The following is a 24855-nucleotide window of genomic DNA, read 5'->3' on the forward strand; positions in this document are numbered from 1 at the left end:
GTTCAAAGTCCACCTTTGCCTGCTACTCACCTGTGTTCCCTCAGTCAGGTTACTTAACTCTTCTGTGCCTCGGTTTCCCCATCTGCATTGTGGGAATCATCATAACCGATCAACACCTCTTGGGGTCATGGTAACAAATGAAGAGCTTAGTCCCCAGGCTAATCAAGCGGGTGAAGGCCGGGGGAGCCGGCTCCCAGGGAGGCATGCCGGGGCCCGCTCTGGAGGGGGTGTGGGGGGCGGGGAGGTAATGGGCAGGTGTGGCTGCGGCACAGCCGGCGGCTGAGCTCAGCGTCTGGCTGTGCGGACATGGCCGGGCCAGGGTTTCAGGGCCACCCCGCCGGACCTCTCCTGCTCCTGCTGCTGCTCCTGCCCCAGGGCCTAATGGAAGGACCCCTGGTGTTTGTGGCTGTGGTGAGGTGCCCCCACCCCAGCCTGGCCCCTCGCCTCCCCCAGGCTGGCCCTGATCTGGTCTCCTCCCCAGGTGTTCCGCCATGGCGACCGGGCCCCGCTGGCCTCCTACCCCACTGACCCGCACAAGGAGGCGGCCTCCAGCCTGTGGCCGAGAGGCCTGGGCCAGCTGACCTCGGTAAGAAGCTGGGGTGGGTGTGAGTGGTGGGGCTGGGTGGGGAGGGGTCTGCTGAGCCTGCTCTGTCCCCAGGAGGGGGTCCGCCAGCAGCTGGAGCTGGGTCGCTTCCTGAGGAGTCGCTATGAGGCCTTTCTCAGCCCCGAGTACCAGCGGGAGGAGGTACTGCCATATTGACCTTCACCTGGCCTCTTGACCTCCCACCTCTGACCCCTGCTTGACTCTATTGCTGTCCTTGGGCTCCCACCAACTGTCTGGCCTTGGATTCCCATCAACCTCCTCTGCACCCTATGTCTGATCTCTGACCCTGAATCATTGACTAACCCACCCAACCTCTGACCCCATCCCAGTATGAGTCACACCTTGACCTCTTACCTCTGACCTCCAACAACCCTGGCTTTATTTTCTGGCCTTCACCTCTGTCTTCTCACTCTCACTGACACCAGCCAGACCTTCTGCTCTCCATGCTCCCAATGCCAAAACTTGACTGATTCTGTCTTTGGCTTTCATTGAATCAACTTGCCCTCCTGACCTCAAACCTTTGACCTCTACCCATCCTCAAACCTGAGTCTCTAACTTTTCTGTTCTCTGACAACCCCCAGTTAGGATCATCCCTCCTGATCTCTGACCTCTGACCCCAATAGGCATGCATTGAATCCTGACCCCATGTCTTCCATCCCACTCTCCTAATCTTGACCTCCAGCTTCCAGTCAACATCCATTCTGATCTCCCTTTCTGACTTCTTTTTTCTTTTGACTTTTATTGACTCAGCGGACCCCCCTAATCCTACACGCCGACCCAATGTCTGACTTCCAGTAGGATTGTTCCTGCCATTGACCTCTGACCCTTGACCCCAACTTCCAACACTGAAGCTCAGGCACTCAAATCTGCCCTGATATTTTGACTCTAGATGCCTGACATTCGACTCCCAAGTTGAAGCTCCCAAGAGCTAAAAGGATTTAGCTCTTCTTTGGTTTGCCCCTGCCGCCGACCTCTGACCCCGGCTGTTGGCCTGTGTGACTGTGGTCCCCTTGCCTGCCCTCCCTGCCCCCAGGTGTACGTCCGCAGCACCGACTTCGATCGGACGCTGGAGAGCGCGCAGGCCAACCTGGCGGGGCTCTTCCCTGAGGCTGCCCCGGGGCGCCCCGAGGCCGCCTGGAGGCCCATCCCTGTGCACACAGTGCCCGCCACTGAGGATAAGGTCAGGGGCCTGGACAAGGCCAGGGGGCGGGAGGGATGGAGAGGGCCAGAGGCCCCGAGGAGAGGGCCAGAGCAGCAAGACTGTCCCCGGGGGCAGAGTTCTCTGGACAGGTGAGCCACCGTCTCCAGGCTGCACAGCCAGAGCCAGGGCCACCCAGCCCCAGCTCCCCCACCCCCGGCCAGGCTGCTGTCCTCTCTGAGCCTCAGTTTCCTCCAGCTGCTGAGGTTCCCCACGCGCAGCTGTCCCCGATACCGCGAGCTGCTGCGCGAGGCCACAGAGGCTGCCGAGTACCAGATGGCCCTGGAGGGCTGGACGGTGAGCAGGGCGGTGGCTCCAGGCAGAGAAGGGCTGGGGAGGTCCAGTTCCTTTCCTTTACCTGGCCTGGTCCGTCCAGGACTTCCTGACTCACCTGGAGAACTGCACGGGGCTGTCGTTGGTCGGGGAGCCACTCCGCAGGGCGTGGAAGGTTCTGGACACCCTGATGTGCCAGGTCAGACTCTGCCCCACCCCTCACTCAGCCAGGGGGTGTAAGGGCACCTGGACTCAAACCCCAGCTTTGCTGCTCAATACCCACGTTCCCCTCAGGCAAGTCCCTTGACCCTTAGTGCCTCAGTTTCCCCGTGTGCAGGATGGGACTGGTGACCCCGGGACGAACGCTACCTGGGGTAGTTGAGAAGATTAAAACAGGTTAATCCCCTCAATGAGCTTAGAACAGGGCAAGGCCAGCACCTGGGCTGGGAAGGTTACCCATTTGCAGTTTCTGCCTCGAGGTTCCTTTGCCCGAGAAACGCCCTGGCCGGAACCCAGGCAGCAGGAGCTGAGCTGAGCGCGCGATGCTCCTCATAGGCTTGGTCCTCTCGCTGCGGGGGACTGTCCCTTTGCGCAGTGGGACTAGCAATGTGTGAGACTAAGGGCTGCCCGGGCCCCACTGGGAGTTACGAGGTGTGTGGTCTCGGCACCACCTGACCAGTCCAAAATCCCGAACGTCTGAATCCTGAAACACCTCCGGGCCCTGAGGTTCAGATAAGGGCTTCTGGGCTGGCAATGATGGCGATTCCTGATAATAATGGCCCAAGCCACAGCTTGCTGACCATTCCTAGCCCATGAGGGGTTCCGATGGGGGCGGGGGTGGAGAGAGGATCGCAGGGAGTGGAGAAGAGCACAGACTTGGGAGGACAGGACATCCCGGTGACGTCCTCCCTCCATGTCTCTCCCCAGCGAGCCCACGGTCTGTCCCTCCCAACCTGGGCCTCCCCGGACGTCCTGCGGACACTGGCCCGGATCTCTGCTTTGGATATCGGGGCCCACGTGGGCCCGCCCCGGGCGGCAGAGAAGGCCCAGCTGACAGGGGGTGAGGTGTGGGGCTGGGAGGCTGGGAGGCCATGAGGCCAGGGTGCCTCCCTCTGGGGGTTCTCAGCACCCTGGTTTTGCACCCTCAGGGATCCTGCTGGACGCCATCCTGGCTAACTTCTCTCGGGTCCAGCGCCTGGGGCTGCCTCTCAAGTTGGTTATGTACTCAGCTGTGAGTCTTCGGGAAGGGAGGCAGCCAGGGCCAGGTGGGCGCAGGGATGCGGGGCCTGGCGGTTTGGGTGAGGAAGAGCCACGGTCTCGCCGGACCCTCAGCCCACTGGTTTGGGTCGCATATCTGCAAACCATTCCCTTGGACCATACGCCACTAGAAGGTAGCGCCTGCAAGGAGGGAGGAGGTGGCGTTCCAAGAGAAAGAGTTTAGCTCTTCAGGAAGGACCGGCCGTTTCATGGGGCTGTCCAATCTCTTTTACGCGCGTTTGACCAATCTTTATTGAACAATTACCTGTAACTGGCCGGACTGCCTCCAGGGGGAGCCGGTTGGGGGTGGGGGGCGCATCTCGGGGCAGGCTTCGGGATGCGCGAGGCTGGAGCTGGGGGGAAGGAGGGCACCGGGCGAGGAACCGGCTCAGCTCCGATCCGCCGGCAGCACGACAGCACCCTGCTGGCCCTCCAGGGCGCTCTGGGCCTCTACGACGGCCACACCCCGCCCTACGCAGCCTGCCTCGGCTTCGAGTTCCGGAGGCACCTCGGGGACCAGGACGGAGACGAGGGGTGAGGAGCGGGGGCCCTGGGACTGCGCAGGTGGGACAGCTCGGGCGGGAGGAGGGATGGGGAGCGGGCCTGGGGCGCCGCTGCGCGGAGCTGGACCGGCGGCCGTCGGGAGCCCCGTTCTCCTTCCGGATGCGCTTCCCTGGACTGAAGGTCGGGGTCAGGGAGGTGAGCAGGCGCCCGCCGCCTCCTGTCTCCCCGCAGGAATGTCACGGTCTCCCTGTTCTACCGCAACGACTCCGCCGGTGCGCCCCTGAGCCTCGGCCTCCCCGGGTGCCCAGTGCCCTGCCCGCTGGGCCGCTTCCGCCAGCTGACCGCCCCAGCCCGGCCTCCGGCTCGCGGGGTCCCCTGCCACAGCTCCCACGAGCCTGCCGCCCCCACGGGTGAGGTCTTGGCGTCGGGGTGGGGGCAGGAGGGGTAGGGTCCCTCGACTGACGCCCCCGCCTTCTCCCCGCAGCTGCCGTGGTGCCCCTGCTGGCTGGGGCTGTGGCCGTGCTGGCGGCGCTCAGCCTGGGGCTGGGCCTGCTGGCCTGGAGACCCGGCTGCCTGCGGGCCTGGGGAGACCCCGTGTGAGCCGCGAAACCGGACACCCCGTTCCCACCGCTGCCTCTGCACCCCAACACGTCTGCTCACCCGCTGCGCTGACTCCCGTGACTTACTCTGTACTCCTGCGCGCGTGGGGGGCGCCGAGGGCTCGTGGGCCTGGAAGCCGAGAGCGGTTCTGGGGGAGTGTGCACGTGTGTGCATCCGTGTGCACATCCGTGTGCATGTGCACACACACGCGTGTGGTCTGAAAGTAGACACCGGCGTGAATGTTTCTGCACTTTTAACATATGCGCGTGGGAGACTGTGTCGCTGTGTCTGGGCATGTCCATGTATGTCTGTGGCAGGCATGTGCTCCCATGTTGGCATGTGCGGAGGTGCCAGTGTGAGCACATTTATGCGTTCCCACGTGCGTGAGGGCAGTGGGTGGGGACATGGGGTGCCTGTTTCTTGCAGGCGTGGCACGTGTGACATGAGGGGCCCACAGGCCCATGACACCTGGCAAAGCTGTGGCTGCTCTGGGAGCCCCCCCGTGGACCCCGCACCGCCAGACCCAGTGCCCTGGAGCTGAGAGGCACCAGCCACACCCTCTGCTCCTGGGGTGCAGGTCGGGGCTGCCTTGTGCAGGGAGAGTGGGAAGCTGAGCCGGCCCCAAGGCTGGGCGGTCAGCACTGCCCCTGAGGCTGTGTGACTCTGGGCAAGGACTGGCCTCTCAGGGCCCCCAGCCCGTCTGGCAGAGCCAGGACTCAAAGCCGTCAGACTGCCTGGCCTCTGAGATGGACCTCTGGGGACTGGCAGAGGTGCAGCTGGTACCCATCTCTCAGCAATGCACTTGGCCGTTTAAGTAAAATGCTCAGTGCGGGTCCCAGTCACACTGGCCACATCTCCGTAGCTGGGCAGCCCCGCACACATGGGAGCAACACCGCAGGCCCGGTGGGGGGCTCCGGGCCAGCACTGTGTTCAACCTTCCTGGCTGCTGGGAGGCCCCGCCCACCCTACCCAAGGGCGGGGTCGGGCTCCTGAGACTGGGGAGGTCTCCTCCTGGTGTGTCCTTGCCCTCCACGTGTGGCCCCACCAGGCAAATGTGTGAACACCCCAAATTAGAGCACTGCAGGGTGGGGGGGGGCAGCCTGGTGTGCAGTGGGCACTCCTCGATCACATGGTGCCCATTCCAAGTGGTCGTTGGAGGATCAGAGGAGGGGCGGACTGTGGCTGTAAGTCACTTCCAGCTGCCAGGACCTTCCCAGCCTCTCCTGGGAACGCCAGGGTCCAGGTCCCCCAGGACTGAGGTAAAGGCTGGGGCTCCACCCAGTTCCCAGCATTGAGGGAAGGGGGCTGTGCCCTGGGCCCTAAAGGTAGCCTCATCAGGAGCACCCAGACACCCACCCATCACTGTTTCTGGAGGTATGGAACAGCCATGCCACAGAATGCCATGTCCTTCTGGGTCCTGGGCAGGCACCCAGCTTCTTACTGAGGTCCAGGGAGGGCCCAGCCAGCTCTGGCAGGTGACCCTGCCCTGCTGCTGAGTGGCTCCTGCAGGCCACCTCCCCCCCCCCACCGCCCGCTGTTGTGCAGACCCTCATCTCTGCCCCTGGAGGCGAGTTCTGGGTTCACTTTTGCAGGGGGGGCTGCAGTCTGTCCTCACACAGGACCCAGATGCTTGAGCAGAGGTCACAAGCACTGCTGGAGAAGCCAGCTAAGGTGGACCTGGCCGTCACTGCCCCAAGCATGCAGAGCAAGTCTGCTTCAGAAGGGAAAAACATTATAGAATAAGTGTTTTTTACAAGAGATTTTGTTTATTTTTAGGGAGGGGAAAAGGGAGGGAAATGCATCGATGTGAGATATGTCAATCGGTCACCTCTTGCATGGCCCCCACTGGGGACCTGGCCTGCAACCCAGCCATGTGCCAAGTGGGAATCAAACCGCTGACCTTTTGGTTCACAGGTCAGCACTCAACCAGTGAGCCACACCAGCCAGGGCTACAAAAAATAGTGTTAAGAGAAAAACTGTGACAAGAGGAAAGAGGGTTCCAAAGTGCATATATGCTTAAAGTATTAAGTAAAAACAATGCATTAAAAACAAATACACAAAAAGCCCTTAAGAAAATGGGCACAAACTTCATGTTGTGGGCCCGTGGGGTGGGTGCCCACCCATCATACCACTTGGGCTGTAATGTATGGCTGCTGGGGTCTTCAGGGAGTCACTGTGCACCAGCCAGCTTGCTTCCTGCCACTGGCTCTGGCCGGTGACACTATGGCATGGCTAGGGGCCAGGACACATCCTTCTGGGCTCCTCAAAAACTATGTGGGGGTCACCTGCCCCCAGAAGTTCAAGAGCAGGTGGGAGGCCCTTCAGTCCACCTCAGGGATGCTTCAGGGCTTCGCATCATGCCTCCGAGGACTCAGCTCCCCGCCCTGCTGGCTCCCCAGCATAGGGCCCCCTTCCCGGGCTCCTAGTCAGGGCACATGGACTGTTCCTCGCCACAGGCCTGGTCCGAGTAGGGCTCAGGCTGCTCCTCCCCCAGCACGTAGGCCAGATGGCTCTGGCAGCCCTTAGCCTCTTTGACGTACAGCTCCAGGAGGACCCTGGTGGGCTGTTTGTACACCTTCTCCTTGGGCACGCCGTGGCTCAGGAGCCAGCACAGGAGGTCCTTGCGAGTTGGGTTGGGTCCCAGCACGAGCTTGGCGCGGCCCGGCTGATTGTGGCGCCAGAGCAGGCCGATGTCGGCGATGGCCTGGATCTGCATCACCGCCCCCAGCACTGTCATGCCCTTGACCAGCACACTGACCAGCGTGACCCGCAGCTCAGGGGGTGCAGCCATCAGCAGGTGCCGCTGCAGGTGGTGCGTGAAGGGCAAGTCCTCGGGTGTAGGGGGCGAGGTGGGCTCGTGGTAGATCCAGGCCAGCATGCCCAGCTCTCGAATCAGCTGGATGCCCTCCTCCATGGTGCCCCAGGGCCGGAAGGGCAGCTCGGCGCCCTCGAAGTGCAGGAAGGACTTCCAGCGCTGGCGCCAGGCCTGCAGCAGCCAGGTGAGCAGCATCTTGCAGCTGCCCTGCAGGCCCTTGCAGTGGTAGTTGAAGACAGCATCACTGGTCAGGGTGCCCAGCAGTGTCAGCTCCTGGGCGGTCAGGGCCAGGGCTGAACCACCTTGGTCGTACACACGCAGGATCCAGGTGGTCATGGGCTCATTGGGGCTCTGTTTGAAGCGCTGCGAGATGGCCAGGAGCTCAGTGTACTTGTAGTCGTCCCCCAACCCCACCTCGGTGGGCGCCAGCGCTCTTGTGGCCATGGTCATGGCCATGGCTGCCCTGGAGGGAACAGCAGGCAGCCCAAGGGACGCCGCCACAGGAGCTGTTGTCAGGTGGGGGAAACAGGTATAGCCCCCAACACCCGCCCAGAGCTGGTGCCCCTCAGACCCCCGGGTGTCAAAGGTCCCGGGGGGCACAGTGTCCTCATGGGAGGTCAGCGCCCAGTGCTGGACATCACGGGGGCCCCAAGCTCAGCCCTTTTGGGACCCCGACACAGAATGTCTCCCTGAGATGCCCCAGCCCCTCCTTTGTACACTTCCCTCACTCCCCCCACCAACTGCACGGCTCGGCCCGACCTTCTCAGCATTTGCCGTCACACCACCACCACCACAGCGCACACATTCCAAGTACAGACCGGGAAGCCGGTCCCGCTCTTACCGAGGGACAGACGGGCCCTTCCACTCCTGGAGGAACTACCTGCAGGAAGGGCGGGGAGGCATGAGGAGGTGAGAGGGGTTCGGCGCAACCACGCCCCCAGCCGCCCCTCCCCAGAACTGGGGCCCCTCAGACCCCTGGGTGTCAAAGGTCCCAGGGGGCACCATGTCCTCAGGGAAGGTCAGAGCCCAGTGCTGGACATCATGGGGGCCCCAGCGCCCCAATCCCCGCCCTCACCCAGGTCCCAGCACCCTTGCCCAGAGTGCCAAGGAGATGACACAGACAAGAACTCAGAGATCCAGGCAGGAAAGATGACCAACAGTTGGCCCCTGAGCTGCAAAGAGGGAACCCCCATAGCCTGCTGCTTTCTGGTACCACACATCCCCACGGCCACCTCTCAGTGGCTTCACTCCGGGTGTCACTTCTTGTGTGACCCGCAGCAGCTGCCCTAAGCCCCAGCGCTTAAAATGAACATATTTGCCCCGCAGACAAGAACCCAGTGAGACAAAGGGGGCGCCTCCCGTGGCTCAGCCCCCAGGCGGCCCCGTAAGGCCGCACGGCACCTCGGAAGCCTCTAGCTCTGGAAGAGTCCTGCATCGCGCTTCCTTGCTCTCTAACTTGGGGAACCCGCTTCACCAGAACCTCCTGGGAGCCAGGGAGGAGCTGGTGAGTTACAAAAGGTGGTGTGAGCTACTCTTTAGCAGACAGAAAACACTTAAACCCAAGGCTCGGGTAGGAAGGCATTGTCCGAAAGACAAAGACAGTATTCAAATTTACATAAAGTCAAAAAGTGCAGTTCCCAGGGGCACTAGCCACACTGCAGGTACTCAAGAGCCATACACGGCCAGTGGACTGGACAACACAGAACAGAGCGCCTGTCGGACTAGGCTGCCTTAGAAATCTGTACACATTCCACGACCCTCTTCCCCAGCCTGCCCTGGACATTGTTTTTTCCCCTCCCCCCGGCCAGTGGGCACCTTTGCCCTCCACTTTTCCCCAGAAAGTCCCCATGTGCAGAGCCCTGAAGAGATGCCTGGGTGAAGAGTGCCAGCCCACCAGAAAGACAATTAGAGCCCCAGAACCTGAGCTCACCACGGAGAGCAATTTCTCTTCCCTGGAGGGCCGCTGAGAACCCGGAGAACACTTTCTGTCCGATTTCACGGCAGCCAGCTGGTGTTCCGCTGTTGCCGACACCCAAGGGGTAGAGCTGAGAACACACGTGCCTCTTAACATGTATCCAGGCTCATTTTATGACTTGGGTCTTTGAAACACTTGTGAAACATGTGCCAGATACATTGCGTCCCTGTAACAATAGCTACTTGTGTCAATCAAGGGAGCTTTAAGAACTGTATTTATTTTTGTGCATTTGACTCAGATGCGGTCTCAGCTTGGCTGAAAGATTCACTGCATCCAGTCAACCCCACCACACTGACAGAGATAAAGCTGGGAGCCATTCTGTCTCTTCTGCTAAGTCTGAATATTGGACTTCTGGTTAGCCTCCCACTCCAAATACATGTATATTTCTCCCTTTCAGAGCCTGTGTATGTCACGTGATTCAACCCTCTGTGCCCCCCTCCCGCCAGCTGTGAGAGGACAGACTTGTCTGGTTCCTGACACGCAGTGTCTGCTCTACAGACACAGAAACTGAGGCTCAGGAACAGTCTCTTGACTGACACCTTCAAACCCACAAACAGCAGAGCTGGGTTTTGTATGTAAATACTGAACACGATGGTTGGCATATAAATTAGGTCCCAAGGATATGTGAAGTCACCCAAAATGTGGGTGATTTTAGACCTGGGTGGGTCAGGGAATGGGAGCAAGGGTTCTTACCCAGACAGGGTGGTGGTGGGCGGCTCTGGACACTTGAAGAGAGAAACCTGTAACACAGGAAGGACTTGGTGAGGGTGGGCGGAGAAAGCAGTCTGTGCATCCAGAGAACACCCAAACCAGGGCTCCTCAGAACCCCAGGTGTCAAAGGTCCTGGGGGGCACTGTGTCCTCACAGGTGATCAGAGCCCAGTGCTGAACATCATGGGAGCCCCAGCTTGCCCGAGACCAGGCCCTGAGGCCACTCACCTTCAGGGACAGAGACAATGCTAACAGCATTTACAGACCGGGAAACATTAAGGGTGATAATGGCATCTTCATTAAGTAGAAAATGTTATTTTAGGCACATAAGTGGTAACTCTTTTGGATGAAATAAAAAATTTACTTTCAAAACACCAAGCAGAAGCAATGCAGACATGGTGACTTTACCACTGTTAAGAAACTCAGCTCGAGGGAGCTCTGGCTGGGTTCCCGCAGGGAGATGGAAGATCAGGCGCTGCCCGCAGGCTGCGAGCCGTGGCCAGGGCGTGGCACTGCTCAGCAGACAGGAGACCAGAAGTCTGAGACCTTAGGGCCCGATTAGCCCAGCACTAACATTTAATAAACTATGTGGAGTGACTGTGTCAAAATGATTCCTGAAGGTGAACACAGGCCTCGTTTACTTTCTCCTAAGAGCACTCCTATCTGCTTCTCAGAAACCAACCAGGAATTCACTTAGAGACCACACTCCCACTTTTCCCTTAGTGAACCCTGGGATCCTAACCTCCTCCCCGGCCAAGGACCCCAGAGTCTTTGGTCAAAGTTGCAAAAACTGCCAGCCTCCTGGGATTAAAGGAAGCACGTGTATCTAGCACAGGGTGGAAAAATCTCAGAACGCGCTGTCACACGGGCTCCCCTCCCCACCCACCGAAAAAGATGGACAAGATGGCGCGTCCCTGCGAAGTGGGCCGCAGACACAGCGCAGCCCGTTTGCGATGCAGACAAAGGGCTAGACCCGGAAGCCCCCGTTGGCTCCGGGGGCAAGAGTCCTCCCCGCTGTGAACACCCCCCAAAGAGCCACCACCCGCTGCAGACGCAGACGCCGTCGCCCGCTCCGCGGGGGAATCCCCGGGCTCACCTCCGAGCGCGCGCAGGGCCACTACGAAGGCCGTGATCCCAACCAAGAGGCAACAAGACCTCCCCGTCGCAGCCCCGGGCACCGCATTACACGGGCGGCCCAGGCCCCAAAGCCGTGAGAAGAAACCAGAAACTCAATGAAACCTCACCCAACCTTCACTTTCTTCCAAGTATATGAGGGTTGCCTCGTGTCCTTTCTTATAGCGCGCGCGCTCGCAAGGCCCCCACCACGGCCAGCCCGGACTCCGCCCCGAGGCATCTAGTGTACCCGCCAGTGCCGGAAACCCCGCTTTGTTGCTTGGGGACGGGACAGTGTCTCTCTCATTAGAATCTTCCTGACCAGGGCGTAAGACGTTGTATCTAGAGGCGGAGAAAAACAAGCAAGGAAATGTCGCTGCCCGGTGTCTTGTCAGGAGCGTCAGGCAAATCTGTGGATGTCCCCTGAGGGGGACCGCGAAGAGGAAGGACCCCGGGTGTGGGCGGGGCCAGAAAGGGAAGCAGGGGGAATTGCCAGCGTGACACCTGTGGCTGAAGGGGCGGGGCTGACCCAGACGAAGTCCAACCCACACGCAGAGTCCGAGGTGGGGCCAGAGCTGAGATTGACGGAGGCGGAGTTCTGGGAAATGGCCCGCGTGGCGCAGAGTTAAAGGTTGAGCTGGGACGTCGGGATGGGATTGTTAGACTTTGGTTCTGGGGAAGGGGGAGGAGGCTGGGGGTCTGGACTCCTGGGTCCGTGGGAGGAGGCGCTGAGAACAGGACCCCTGAGGCTGAGGCTGCACAGGAGTTTGGGGCTCATTTCCCGGTTTAGATCGTCAAAGACCTGGGGGCTTGGATTCTTGGTAGGGTTCGAGATCTCAGGCGCCTTTCAACAGACATCACTGCAAACAGTTTTTTCCAAAGATAAAAAACCATGAAACTTAGGTATACCAAACCCACTCACCAGAGGTCGCCACTGTCACTAATTTGATGTGGATTCTTTATAGCTACACACAGGTGCGCGCGCGCACGCGCACACACACACACACACACACACACACACACTTGTATTCCCTTGTATGAATAGAACACGTTTTCTTTAGCTGGGTCTCCGGGTCATTTGGGTTTTTTTCTTCTTTCTAGTTGGCAGACTCCTCCCGGGAAGTCTGTAGTCTGAAGTGAAAGGAAGAGACGCAGGCTCCTCTCTTAGGAGAGCGAGGCATTTCCTACTCTGTCCTCTCGCAGAGTAAAGCAAAGTTCTCACTGTGGCCACAAGGCCGAGAGTGACCCCCCCCCCCGCCCCCGCCAGCGCCGTCCCCGTCTCCTCTCTGCGTTTGTCTCCTTCCTCTCTCCCCCTTGCTCAGGCTACACCAGCACGTTGGGTTCCCTGGTCTGTTAGGAACCTGCCAAGGACATTTGGGCCTTTGCATTCGCTGTTCCCTCTGCCTGGAACTCTTTTCCCCAGTCTGACCCCATGCTCTCTTCGTCTCCTCCATCATGATTCTGCTCAAATGTCACCTTCGCAGAGAGCCCCATACCTTTGCTCTATGTAACAGAACCCCTCCTTCCCAGACTGGTCTCCCTTACCTTTATTTCTCTTCATTGCACAGGTCCTCTAACATGCCTAAGTCTTTGTTTGTTTACATATATATTTATATTACATTAATTAAAATTATATTAATTATATTATACAAAAAGTATATATATACTTTTTTTCCCTCCCAGTTGAAATGTCAATTCCAAAAAAACAAGGATTTGGGTCAGTTTGATCATTGCTATAGATTCAGGGTCTGTCACATAGTTACAGCTCAGTCTGTGTTAAAAAAGAACAAATTTGAACCCTGTCTGGGTAGCTCAGTTGGTTAGAGTGTCATTCCAATATGCCGAGGTCAAAGGTTCGATTCCTGATCAGGGCATACAAGAAGCAACCAATGAATGCATAAAGAAACGAAACAACAAATCTCTCTCTCTCTCTCCCTCCCGTCCTCTCTCTCTCTAAAATCAATAAATTAAAAAAAAATTTAAAGTAAAGGATGAAGCCCAAAGGCCTTGGGGAGAATCAGCTATTCAATGAACATTGATTGAGCACTAGCTGTATGCCAGGAACCATTGGCCCAATTCTTTGCTGACCTTGTGCATCAAGTCTCTCTCTCTTGCGTCCCTTCCCTCAACTCTACCCCTGAGTTCCATCCTTCTACTCTAGAGGGCCTGAGGGATGGCCCCAGGGAAGGATGGCAGCTCCATGCACACTTTTGAGGTACTGAGCTAAAAGGATTTTCTGGGCAAAAATATAGATTTAAAAATTCTGATTAGTAATCTGAATGGGGGAGGTTCCGAGGGGGCTGAAAAAGGACAAGAGTCTTGGTGGGTGGAGGGGCCAGCCAGCAGGGTGGTCAGGAGCTTGGCAGGGAGCCGTGTGGGCGAGCAGGCCGGAAGTACGGTCGTTCCCGAGTCCTAAGTCCAGATGGCCTGGAGTGCCAGGATGGACCAGAAGTTAATGTAGTTCAGGAAGGAAAAGAAACCTGGAGGGTGGGGGGAGGGGAAGAAAGCAGAGGGCTGAAGTGTAGAGCTTGCCAGCCCAACCTTGACTGCAGTCTTCTCCCCAAACCCAATCACACCCCCTATCCTGTCCCCAAGCCCCACTCCCTGCACTGTCCTTAACCCATGTCCAAATCCAATCCCACCTCACCCACTACCCTGTCCCTGGGCCCATCCCTACACCTTCCCCCACCCCCATCTTCGAACCCAAACCTAACCCAAACCCTGCCCTGCCCCCAGTCCCTGTTCTCACCCAAACCCAACCCCATTCTCATCCACCCGGCCCCCATCTGTATCCTGGAACCATGCCCCCACCCAACCCCATCCCAGCCCAGACCGGTCATCAGGAAGAAGAAGATGCCCATCCACGCCAGGTAGAAGCTGCGCCCCAGCCTGTAGGTCATGCCTTCTTGCAGGAACTCATGGGCCTGCATCAGGTAGAACAGGACACCCAATATAATGCTGGTCCCTGCATGAGCACAGGTGTTAGGAGGCTGGGCAGCAGGTGTGTGAAGCCCCGCTGCCCACAGCTGTGTGGCTGCCTGGCTCTTGCTCATGCTTCTCCCACTTGCTTTCGCCTCCCTGTACCTCTGCTCGAAAGGAGGATAACAGTTCCCATCCATGTCATGGTGGGAGACACTGGAAGTACAAATCTTGGTCTTTCAGCAGGCAGTGGTGGTCTGAAAACCACAGACTTTGGGGCTGACTGTCTGGAGCTCTTGAGCTCTTGTTCTGCATCTGTCTCCCGCCTCAGAGCAGGTGCTCCATCTCTCTCTCTCTCTCTCTCTCTCTCTCTCTCTATCTATCTATCTATCTCTCAAAGATTTTATTTATTTAGAGAGAGGGGAAGGGAGGGAGAAAGGGAGAGAAACATCCATGTGTGTTTGCCTCTCTCACACCTCCTACTGGGGACCTGGTCTGAAACCCAGGCATGTACCCTGACTGGGAATCGAACCAGTGACTCCTTGGTTCACAGGCCAGCACTCAATCACTCAGTCTACTGAGTCACACCAGCCAGGGCACCACTCCATCTCTCTGAGCCTCCTTCCCTTCATGCATAAGGTGGGCATAAGCCCAGGAACCACCTCCTTGGCTGCCATGAAGAGTTATTGAGATTGGCACATCTCCTGGCACACAATGAGCCCTCGAGGATTGAGATTGATTGTTATCCTTACATTGGGCCTTTAATTTGGGTCTTTTGAGGTAGTAGAAAAGGAACTCTGTCATTCTGGATATAGTTCACTATCTTGAAATAAAATGAATTAAAACTAATTAATGAAAAGTAAAAATAATTTTTTTAGGTAGTGGGTGGAGTACTGGGTAATTTTTTAATTTATGTTATTGGAAAAAATATAGGAAGCATTTTCCACTTAATTAAAAGGGAGAATAGGCAGAAATAATTTTCTTATAGAAAAATGTCCTAGTTTAGCCCTGGCTGGTGTGGCTCAGTGGATTGAGTGCCAGCCTGCGAACTAAAGGGTCACCGGTTCGATTCCCAGTCAGGTCCCCAGTAGGGGGCGCATGAGAGACAACCACACATTGATGTTTCTCTCCATCTCTTTCTCCCTCCTTTCCACTCTCTCTAAAAATTAAAAAAATAAAATATTAAAAAAAGAAAAATGTCCCAGTTTAGAGGACATAAAACTGAGTGTTTTCCACCCTACATACTTTATTTTTAAACAATCGGAAAAAACTAATAGAGGAACTGTACAAATAACATTTGCTAGCAAGGAAGTAGGAAGTTGCGTGGTCTCCCCTCTTGGCCTTACTATCATTCTCTAAAAATGTTCTCTTGATGCAACTGAAAGTTGAGGTCAGTTACCACAAGCAAAGACAACATCCTTCATTTCCAAATTAAAGTGCTCCCCACTGCTTCCTTTTCTTAAAAGTGTGGTTTGGCATGCAAGTGGAAAACTGAACTACTCTAATCAGAATATAAATTTTGAGTTATTTGGGTGGGAGCAGGAAGATCAGGACATGCACAATAGCTATTACCGAGTACTGACATTTTCTAACTCAGTCCTTGTGACATCTCCACGTGGTAGGGAATTTTTCCCCATGCTACAGAAGAGAAGACTGTGGCTTAGAAAGATCAAGTAGCTTGAACAAACTCACAGAGCTGGTGGTGGTGGGGAGACAGGAGTTGAGTTGGGGCTGGAACTGGAAATGGAGTGGAGTTCTGGGTAGAGGCTGAAGTCTGAGTGCTAAGAATGGAGGCTGAGGTTGAGGCTGGTGCTAAGGTGGGGCTGGAAATAAGGAAGGACTGGAGACTGGTAAGAGGACAGAGTTGGAAGCAGGTTAGGTTGAGTTCGAGAGCGAGGTTCACAGGTGATAGAGATGGGGTTGCAGCTGGGTGTTGAGATTTGTAAAGGGGTGGGGGTGACTTAAATATTGGAGAAAAGATCGAATGGGAATTGGGTTGGGGATGGGGAGGTGGATGAGTTTGAGATTTGTTGGTGATAGAGATGGAAGGTGAAGTGGAGGCTGGTGTTGGGTCTGGAGAAGGGGTTAGGTGGATGTGATATTTCTTATTGGGATGGGTTGGGAGATAGGATTTGGATTGGGGCTGAGGATGAGGATGGAGCTGGTGTTGAGCATCATGGCAGACACTGGGCAAAACACATTTTGTCTCGGTGTCCCTAACGGAAGGGTCTCAGGGCCATGCCTGTCAGGACACTGATGACGATGATGGAGAAGTCCAGAATGGGAAAGTTGGAGCTGCTGAAGAAGATGAGGTTTATGAGTATGAGGCAGATGCAGGAGCCGGTGACGCTGGCAATGATGAGGGAGATCCAGGCTGAATCCAATAAGTCTGGCGAAGGAAGAGGAGCAGAAACACCAGGGTGAGTATCACATAGGTGGGGATGAGTGCAAGGCAGTGAGGACCAATCTGGGGCAGTGAGGACCATCCCAGGGAAGGCGGAAAGGGGTCCCGGGGGAAGAGGAGAAATGAGTCCCAGGGACGGTGAGTCGAGGGCAGGCCTTACATGCTTTGTAGTCGTGCTCCTGCAGGCAGGAGATGTCGGTGCACCGCACAAACAAGACGGTGTTGATGGGGATAGTCAGAGGGCCTGTGGGGTCCCCGGGAGGGGTCAGTGGCACCTGGAAGTGCATCCAGGGCTGGCCCAGAGAGATGAAACTGAGGGTCGCCATCCCAGCCAGGCTCAGCAGCAGGCTCAGATGGCGGCTGATCTTCCTGGCCTCGTGCAGCAGCCGCCGGCTGAGGGGCAGCTGTGACTGTTTGCGTTTACGCACATCCTGAAACCTGCCACAGAACGCCCACTGCCAGGGCCAGCGCTGAGGCCAGCCACCCCAGGGCCAGCTGCCAGACCCTGTCCCACTCAGTCTAGTCTACAGACTCTATCTTCCTTGTGTCTGTCCTTCATGTCCTCTGTCCCCACGGGCCTACCTTTAGGACACAGGCTCGCCCGGGTTTCGCCTCCAGATCCGGCTTCCAGGCCCTGCCTCCCCCAAATTCAATTCCTGGGTTGAGTCACAGGTCCCGCTCCTGTGCCACGCCCTCTCCAGGGCCAGCCCTCAGATCTAGCTTCCAAGCCCTGCTACGCTGAGGTCCAACCTCCAGTCTCTGATATATCAGCCATGTTTCTGGTCTCTGACCTTTGACTGTTGCCCCTCCCTCCAAATTCTAACCCAGAACCTGGCCTTTTGCCTGGACCTCTGCCTCTCACCTGTTAGAACTGGCGTCAGCAGAGCTGCCTGGCGGCACGTGGCGGATTCTGCTGTCTAGAGTATCTTCAGTGAATTGGAAGTTGGCCAAAGAGCTTTTGGAAGTCTCATGGGAGGACCGTAAAATTGATTCGATGCTATTGATACTGGCCTGTGGGCTATTAGTAATCGAAGGCGGGATATCAATTTTGGCCCGGATGGGTAACTTGGAGCCTTCAGTACCTGAGCGGAGGCTGTGGGTTGTCAGCAGGTGGCCTTGGAAACCGACAGTACTAATGATGGCAACTGATTCTCTATGGGGGTCGTGGGTAATTGAGGAGGAAGAACTTTGGACACTGAATTGGGAGGTTTGGAAACCTGGCGGAGCATGTTGGGCATGGAAATTGGAACTGTAGGGAACTGACGACGTGTCTTGGAAACTGGCCTCATGGTTATTGCTAAGGGGTAGTGTCTCTTGGATGCTGACCCGGCGAGTGTGGGTCATGGGTAGAGGTTCCTGAATGCTGACCCGGCGAGTGTGGGTCATGGGTGGAGGTTCCTGAATGCTGACCCGGCGAGTGTGGAGAATGGATGGAGGTTCTTGGATGCTGACCCGGCGACTGTGGCTGACTGGTAGAGGTTCTTGGATGCTGACCCGGCGACTGTAGCTTATGGCTGGAGGGTCTTGGATGCTGACCCGGTGAGGGTGGACCATGGGCAGAGGTTCTTGGATGCTGACCCGGCGAGTGTGGCTAACTGGTGGAGGGTCTTGGAGGCTGACTCGGCGAGTGTGGAGAATGGATGGAAGGTCTTGGATGTTGACTCTGGGCCTGTAGGTAATTGGCGAAGAAGTCTCATCTTGGGTGTCACTGTTGGGAACGTCTGGCAGGAGATCTGACTGGTTGCTCTGCTGGCCAGACTGGGACTTCTGGGACATGTGGAGGTGCAGGGCAAGACTGGTCCCCAGATGCACTCAACGGCCTGCTAACTGCCTCAGCCTTTCTTTCCAGGTACCTCTACGGCCACATGGAAGTCCGTCAGTCTCTCTCTGGGGTTTGGGTTCTGTCCCTTGGGGTTTGGATATCTTTGTCCCCTTTTCCGTGTTTCTTGAGCTCCCCTATTGTCCACAGGCGAGCTTCAGGGCTTCAATCCGGCCTGCAGCTGGGGGCAGAGGGGCAGGTTCCATGACAGTTGGAGGAGTTCCAGGAGGTTGGGACATTGGCCATGGACTCCAAACGAGACCTGTGTGAGTGACATGGGGGGTGGGGTTGGGGCTGGGTGTGTTGAGTGTGGGATCTGGGCAAGGTCAAGATTGGGTCAAGAAGAGGTTATGGATGGATAAGAGAGACCTCAGGACAGGGCAGGCGTGGAGTGAGGGGTAGGAGTGGAGATCGATCTCAGGGTGGAGACATCAGGGCCAGAGTGGGGTCAGGTCTAGGCAGGGCTGAGTCAGCAGTATCTCTGAGATTAGTTCTTACCGCTTCAGGGTAGGGGTGGGGGCTGAGATCTGAATTTACTAGTACCTCGTCCTACCTGCCCCCCACCCCCTGGCTGTCTCTGAACCCATTTCATCTCTTTATTTATTGCCTTCTTCATTTCCATGTCTCTCCTCCCTTTCTTTCTCTTGTCTCTGCCTCCCTTTACCTCTCCACAAGGCCTCAGAGACCCAGGGAAGATCGGGCTGCTCCCTGACCTCAAAGATCGACAAGTCACAGCTCAAGCAGGGTTCGAGAGAGGCTCACGGGGTGGGGTGGGTACAGGTGCCCCAATGCTTGTGTGCAGCCATTCCCATCAGGAGTGGGGGATGTGCAAATTGCTTTTTCTCTCCTCCTTTCCTTTGGCTTTTGTGATGATCTTTTGAAAAGCAGACAAACCCAGAATAAAAGAATAAAATAAATAAAATAAACAAATCCCGCCAACCTTCATATCTTTAATTACATGAATATCCACATAACTACGCTATGCCTCTGTTTCCTCCTCTGCCCGTGGAGGTAATGATCCTTCAGAGGGTTGGTTATAAGGATGAAATGGGCTAATAGCATGAAATAGCACTCAGAGCCCGCTCTGATAAAAAACCTGTGGCATGTTTACTCTTCATAGATATTGATTTTTGATTCTAAAAGATTTTTTTCCATCCCCCAAGCTCCTTCCTGAGATCCAGACCCATATGCCCAACTTCCTCTGAAATCCACATTATGTGCACCGCAAAAGGAGAGAAAGGAGTTACTATGAGTGGATACCATTAATGAAACCCCCCTTCACTTATTTGCACATCCATTCCTGTGCGAATATATTTATCTAAAAATAGCAAAGCAGGAAACACAAGAGATTTGCCCCCTACCCTCATAGAGGTCTGTTGGGGAAGGCTGGTAGGGACAAACAACGTGAGTGAAATAATGAGTGACTTTTCGGTGAAGAATTGCACCTTGTACACCTAGGAACATTTAATGGGCAACCTGTCCAGGAACTGAGGCTGGGGGGTGGGTGGGGGTGTCAGAAAAGGATATGTGAGGGAGAGACATTGGAGGTGAGCCTGGGCAAAGGTGGAAGGAGTGTCCCCGAGGCAGAAGGAGCGACCTGTACTGTGTAGAGTCTCTTCCTGAGGCAGGAGGACTCTTGGCATGTGAGAGGCACCCTGTGAGGTTTAGCTTGGCTGGAGGCAATCGAGCAGTGGGGGCCAGGGGTCCCTGCCACCTGGGAAGGTTGGCAGGATCACAGGGGCTTGGTGACTGTTGGGTGCCTTGCCCACATTCATTCTTTTGACCCCATGGGTCTTGGCCTCATGAACACACTCGGGAACCTGTGGTGGAGCTGTGCGTGTCCTGTGTTGGTACTGGCGACCGGGAGGGAGATAGGGGATGAGGTCGAGAGCGGGTGTTGCTCTAGGGTTTGGGTACTGGGCACCAGAGGATGGAGTTGAGCTCAGAATGGGGTTGTTGTGGGTGGTGGGTGAGCTGGGTGTGAGGGTTGGAGATGGGGATGGAGCTGTGTTTGGGCTTGAGGACAGAGAATAGTGTGGATGACTCGGGGCTGCGAATGGTGCGGGAGACAAAGTTAAAGCTGGGGAGAAACAGGAACAGAGGTGGGAGTGAGGCTGGGGTTGGGGTTGGGGTGGAAGGGGGTGGGGCCCGGGGGAAAAGGTGAGGCTTAGGGTGGGGGCTGGGGTCAGGGATGGACACTAGGCAGGCAATGGAGGGACGCGGCCAGATCCAGATCCCCAGAACTCCCTTCTCTCCCAGTGAACCCCAACGACTCCTGGGAGGAGGACAGAAAGTTCGTGCTGCGGGGCTGGTCCCTCGTCTTCAGCATCCTCGCCACCCTGCTGGTGCTCAGCGTGCTGGATGGGCGCATGGCCTACCTGCAGGGCCCCTACACCGGCTACGTGGGCTTCTGGATCGACTGCAGCAGGCACCAGTGTGCCCGCCTGCGCCGAGTCCCGGGTCAGCAGGGGCTCTGGCAGGCTACGGGTCACCCTGGCAGGGGGTCGTTGGAGATTATCAGGGGCAGGGATCTTCAGGTGTGCTTTGGGCGAAGTCTCTGGTAGCCCAGAGCCTGGAGCCAGATCCTGGATCAACCACTTGGTAGTTGGGTGATCTTGGGTACATCTCTTCACCTTTTTATGCCTCAGCTTTATTAACTTATTTTTAGAGAGGGGAAGGGAGGGAGAGATACATCGATGTGTGAGAGGAGAGAAACATCCATCAGTCACCCACTGGGTGTCCCCAACTGGGGACCTGGCCTGTAACCCCGGCACGTGCCCTGACCGGGAATTGAACCAGCGACTTTTCAGTTTGAAGACCGGTGCTCAATCCATTGAGCCACAGCAGCCAGGGCAGTTTCTTCACTTCTAAAGTGACAGTGATAGCAGTACCAGTCCCTGGGCTATTTACATGCGAGATAAAACACGTAAAGGAATCAGAACACTGTCTGGCATACATATTAACTGCTACACCAGGGTCAGCTATTATTATTATAAGAACATTTTCTCCCCAGCCAATGCACCTACCTTTATTTTATTTCTGATCCTCATGTGAGGACATGATTATTGATTTTAGAGAGAGAGGAAAGGAGGGAGAGAAACATTGATGCAACAGAGAAACATCAATGGGTTGCCTCTCCCACTCACCCAGACTGGGTACTAAACTGGCAACCTACCTGTGCGTCCTGACTGGGACTCGAACCTGTGACCTTTGGTTTATGGGCTGATGCTCCAACCAGCCGAGCCACACCATCCAGGGCCCTACCTTCATTGTAGATATCAAATGAGCACTTATGAAATTTCTGGAACACGGTAGAGTGTTGATATTATTTCTTTATTTTGAATATCTCTTTCTTTCATACCTCCCAAACTCCAGCTTGCGTTAAGTAAGATGAACATGTTGTTTAAGGTTTCAGGTTATGGGAGAGCCCAGAGGCACACATTTCCCGGGGTCCATGCATGGCCGGACCCAGGTGCCCAAAGGGTGGCATCAGGGGTCTGCCTCTTGCCATCTCTCTGGGGAGACTTCCACTCTGTCCAGTGCTTGGGGAAGCTGCAGTGTCCACAGTGGCAATGGGGCCACCAGCAGCTCTGGGGTGCTCCCCTCTCGGCGAACAGCAGGAGGAGAAGACCATAAATCGCCTTCCGTGGCCCTTGAAGCTCTCAGGATGAGCCCTGCTGGGATCAGACTTGCTTCCCTGGGCTTTGTCGCTCCTCCTGGAACCAGCTGATGTGGTCGGTGGGTCTGTCCGTCAGACAAGAGGATGCGCTCTTTCTCTCTCTCTCCCTCTCTCCCTCTGTGCTGTGATTGACTGGGTCACACCCTGTCCTCAAGGGTCAGTGGAGGGGTCATTTCTGTCAGAAGTGGAGGGCACAGTGTGGGCCGAGTCCCTCTGACCAAAGCTGCTGTTGCCAGAACGGGAGCAGGTGCTGGGGCGGGGGGCAGAAGCAACTCTGAGCGTCTCTTACACATATGTTAACCTAGATGCATGTATACATATGTATGCACGACGATATAGAGGTATGTGTATACATACATGCTTATTTTTTATCATTCAAAATAACACACAGCAATATTATCTTCTTAAAGGCAAAAATCACCATGTATGGAATGTTAGTAAGAATGTATAGCCTTGGCCAGGCTGGTGTGGCTCACTGGGTCGGGTGTTGTCCCCCAAACTGAAAGGTTGCTGGTTTGATTCCCAGTCAGGGCACATGTCTGGGGTATGGATCAGGTCCCCAGTTGGGGGCATGCGAGGGCAGCTGAGCATTGTCCTGATACACCCAGATTTTGGGTTCCAACCCTGGGTCAGGGCACTATGGGAATCAACCAATGAATGCGTTAATAAGTACAATAGAACAACAAATTGATGTTTCATTCCCCCTCTCCCTTTCTCCCTCTAAAATCAATCAATAAAAAATGAAATAAAAGAATGTACACAACTTTATGGTTGGCATAAAAAGTAACACATATGGGTTACAAAAAAAGTTTTTGTGCAGAAATTCAGAATTTTTGTGTAGTTTCATTTCTCACCTTTGCTTCTGTGACTTTACTGATTGCTTCTCAGCTTCAGGAAGGTCTTCTCCCTCTAGGTTTTTGGTGAACATTCAATTCTGTGATTTTGGAGGGTGGGGCGTTTGCAATTTTGGTGGATGGTATGCAGGCAGCATTGAATCCTGTGCTTCTTGCAGACCTATGAAGGGCCCTATGAATTAACTAAGAGTCTTTGGGTCACAAGTGACAGAAACCAACCTGAACTAGCTTGAGTGAAAGAATTTATGAGCTCCCCTACGTGCAAAAGGCTGGGAGTAGGAATGTTTTCAGGCATGGCTGAATTCAGGGATGCAAGTGATAACATCAGATATTACTTGTGTCAATGTAAGAAATGTCTAAACCTTTGAGAATTTTTATGAGTTTACTTGAGCCAAACTGACAATCACCGGGAAGCAAAACCTCAAGGGATTGAGAAAATGCTCCAGACAATGGCAGTTTTGCGCCTTATTTTATATTACAATCAAAAGAGGAGGCATAAGGGGGTGACATGAAATCCATTGGTGATAGAGTAGGGAGGCGGGAGAAGGCAAAGGCCCAGGGTGCAGGGAACCTCTAGGATTGGATAAAGCATGAAATGATAGACACATCCTTCTTCACCTACGTGGGTACAGGAGAGTTTACAGTCAACCATTAACAGGATAACAATAATGAGGGGAGTTTTGGTTTCTGCGCTGGTGGGTGCTTGTGCTCTGAGGGGTCTGCTGGCAAAAGGACATTACCCTGGCATTCCAAAGGTGTATTATTGTAGTTGCAGAAAGACCACAGACACAGGCTCAATTAAGGTAAAGATTGACATTCGTCAGGGAAGATTCTAGTCTAGGGCAATGACTGCCGGCCATGACCTGTTTTAGTCAGAAAGTTTTGTTTTTTAGAAGATTTCATTTATTTAGTTTTAGACAGAGGGGAAGGTAGGAAGAAAGAGAGGGAGAGAAACATCCATGTGTGGTTGCCTCTCATACGCCCCCTACTGGGGACCTGGTCTGCAACCAGGCATGTGCCCTAGACTAGTAATCCAACCGGAGACCTTTGGTTTGCAGGCTGGCGCTCAATCCCCTGAGCCACACCAGCCGAGGCCAAATTCATAAGAGCTTTAATAGGAGACACTTATATACATGGGCAAGGCAGTTGCTCCCAGTGGTGTCCAGCTGGGAAGAATCCACACTCCTCCCAGGACAAGTTCTCTCACTTACAGGTCAACAGTCCAACCATACGGTGGGCAGTCATGTAGGCCACCAGACAGAATGCATTTCTAAGTTAACAGATAACCTCAGGCAGTTATCACAGGCTGTACATCCATTAACTTCCTCCCTAGGGGCATGGCGTTTATCCTTGGTGGCACTCGGGTTTTCTGGGGAGTCAGCCAGGCCTGGGGCTCCAGAGGGTTAAGCAGAGCCCAACATTTCCCAGAGGCCTTTGCAGCTGGAACCATGTGGCATCTAAAGTAGGTTCCCCTATAGGGGGCCAACCAGGGTTCATCTGTGAGATGACTTTGGTGTTACGGGTAGGTGATTATGAGGGTGTCTGGGGGTTGACTTTGGGGTAAATGGGGGTGATGTGGGGCAACTTTGAGGGTGTGAGTGGGAATGACTTTGTGAGAGAGGGAGTCATTTTGGGGTTTCCAGGAGGTGACTTGGATGGTGTCTGGAGTCAGACTTTGGGGGCGGGGCCCCTTGAGGGTGCTCTCCATGGGTTTCAATAGGGATCAGTTTGGGGGTTGACCTTGGAGAGTGTCTGAGGGTGACTCTGGAACAATCCTACCCCCCTCCCCTCAGTTCTCATCCACATGAGCATGGGCTTCATGATGCTGGCCCTGGCCCTGTGTTTCATCCTCCTCCCCACCATGGGCCTCTCCTTCCGGCCGGTCTTCCAACGCCTTAACAAGGCCGACCTTGTCTTCAGCATCCTCAGCTTCTGCACTGGTAAGTGTTGGCTCGGGGGAAGGAGTTCCTCCACTCCTGACCCCCACCTCAGCATCTGTCCACCCGCCCCCCCCCCATGTTTTCTTTCTGGCTTTGCGGAGGTCTCTCTGCGTTTCTGTCCTGCTGTCCCCTGGGTCTGTCTTGGAAAGTTTCTCGGAGTTGTCTCTGCCCACTCTCATGGATCTCCTTTC

At 55.4% G+C, this 24855-nt stretch overlaps 2 protein-coding genes and 3 non-coding genes across 8 annotated transcripts; 1 reads left to right on the plus strand and 4 right to left on the minus strand.

Annotated features, from left to right (window-relative positions):
• Window positions 1–306: 306 nt before the first annotated feature.
• Window positions 307–4436, plus strand: ACP4 (acid phosphatase 4). The gene is made up of 11 exons (XM_045856480.1): window positions 307–411; window positions 482–586; window positions 659–745; window positions 1638–1784; window positions 2001–2099; window positions 2179–2274; window positions 3003–3135; window positions 3224–3306; window positions 3742–3866; window positions 4068–4246; window positions 4321–4436. The coding sequence occupies exons 1-11, from the start codon at window positions 307–309 to the stop codon at window positions 4434–4436; spliced, it is 1275 nt and encodes a 424-aa protein (XP_045712436.1).
• Window positions 4437–6180: 1744 nt separating this feature from the next.
• Window positions 6181–11251, minus strand: LOC123830259 (Friend virus susceptibility protein 1-like). Of its 4 annotated transcripts, none has more exons than XM_045856308.1 (5): window positions 11033–11251; window positions 9920–9966; window positions 9182–9296; window positions 8093–8131; window positions 6181–7714 (listed from the first exon to the last, which is right to left on the minus strand). In XM_045856308.1, exon 5 carries the CDS (start codon window positions 7705–7707, stop codon window positions 6859–6861), a length of 849 nt encoding a protein of 282 aa, XP_045712264.1. In that variant the 5' UTR covers window positions 7708–7714; window positions 8093–8131; window positions 9182–9296; window positions 9920–9966; window positions 11033–11251; the 3' UTR covers window positions 6181–6858. The 4 variants fall into 4 exon arrangements, with proteins under 4 accessions (XP_045712264.1, XP_045712263.1, XP_045712266.1 ...); XM_045856307.1 differs by having other exon boundaries at window positions 6181–7614; window positions 9182–9392; XM_045856310.1 differs by lacking the exon at window positions 9182–9296 and having other exon boundaries at window positions 6181–7614.
• LOC123830364 lies at window positions 7810–7900 on the minus strand. The gene has a single exon (XR_006787750.1). It is a non-coding gene; the product is annotated as a small nucleolar RNA SNORD88 (small nucleolar RNA).
• On the minus strand, window positions 8212–8302 carry LOC123830362. The gene has a single exon (XR_006787747.1). It is a non-coding gene; the product is annotated as a small nucleolar RNA SNORD88 (small nucleolar RNA).
• Window positions 10039–10129, minus strand: LOC123830363. The gene has a single exon (XR_006787749.1). It is a non-coding gene; the product is annotated as a small nucleolar RNA SNORD88 (small nucleolar RNA).
• Window positions 11252–24855: the final 13604 nt, after the last annotated feature.

The sequence above is a fragment of the Phyllostomus hastatus genome, unplaced genomic scaffold, assembly GCF_019186645.2.
Source record: "Phyllostomus hastatus isolate PE091 unplaced genomic scaffold, TTU_PhHast_1.1 phas_scaffold_1224, whole genome shotgun sequence".
NCBI lineage: Eukaryota > Metazoa > Chordata > Mammalia > Chiroptera > Phyllostomidae > Phyllostomus > Phyllostomus hastatus.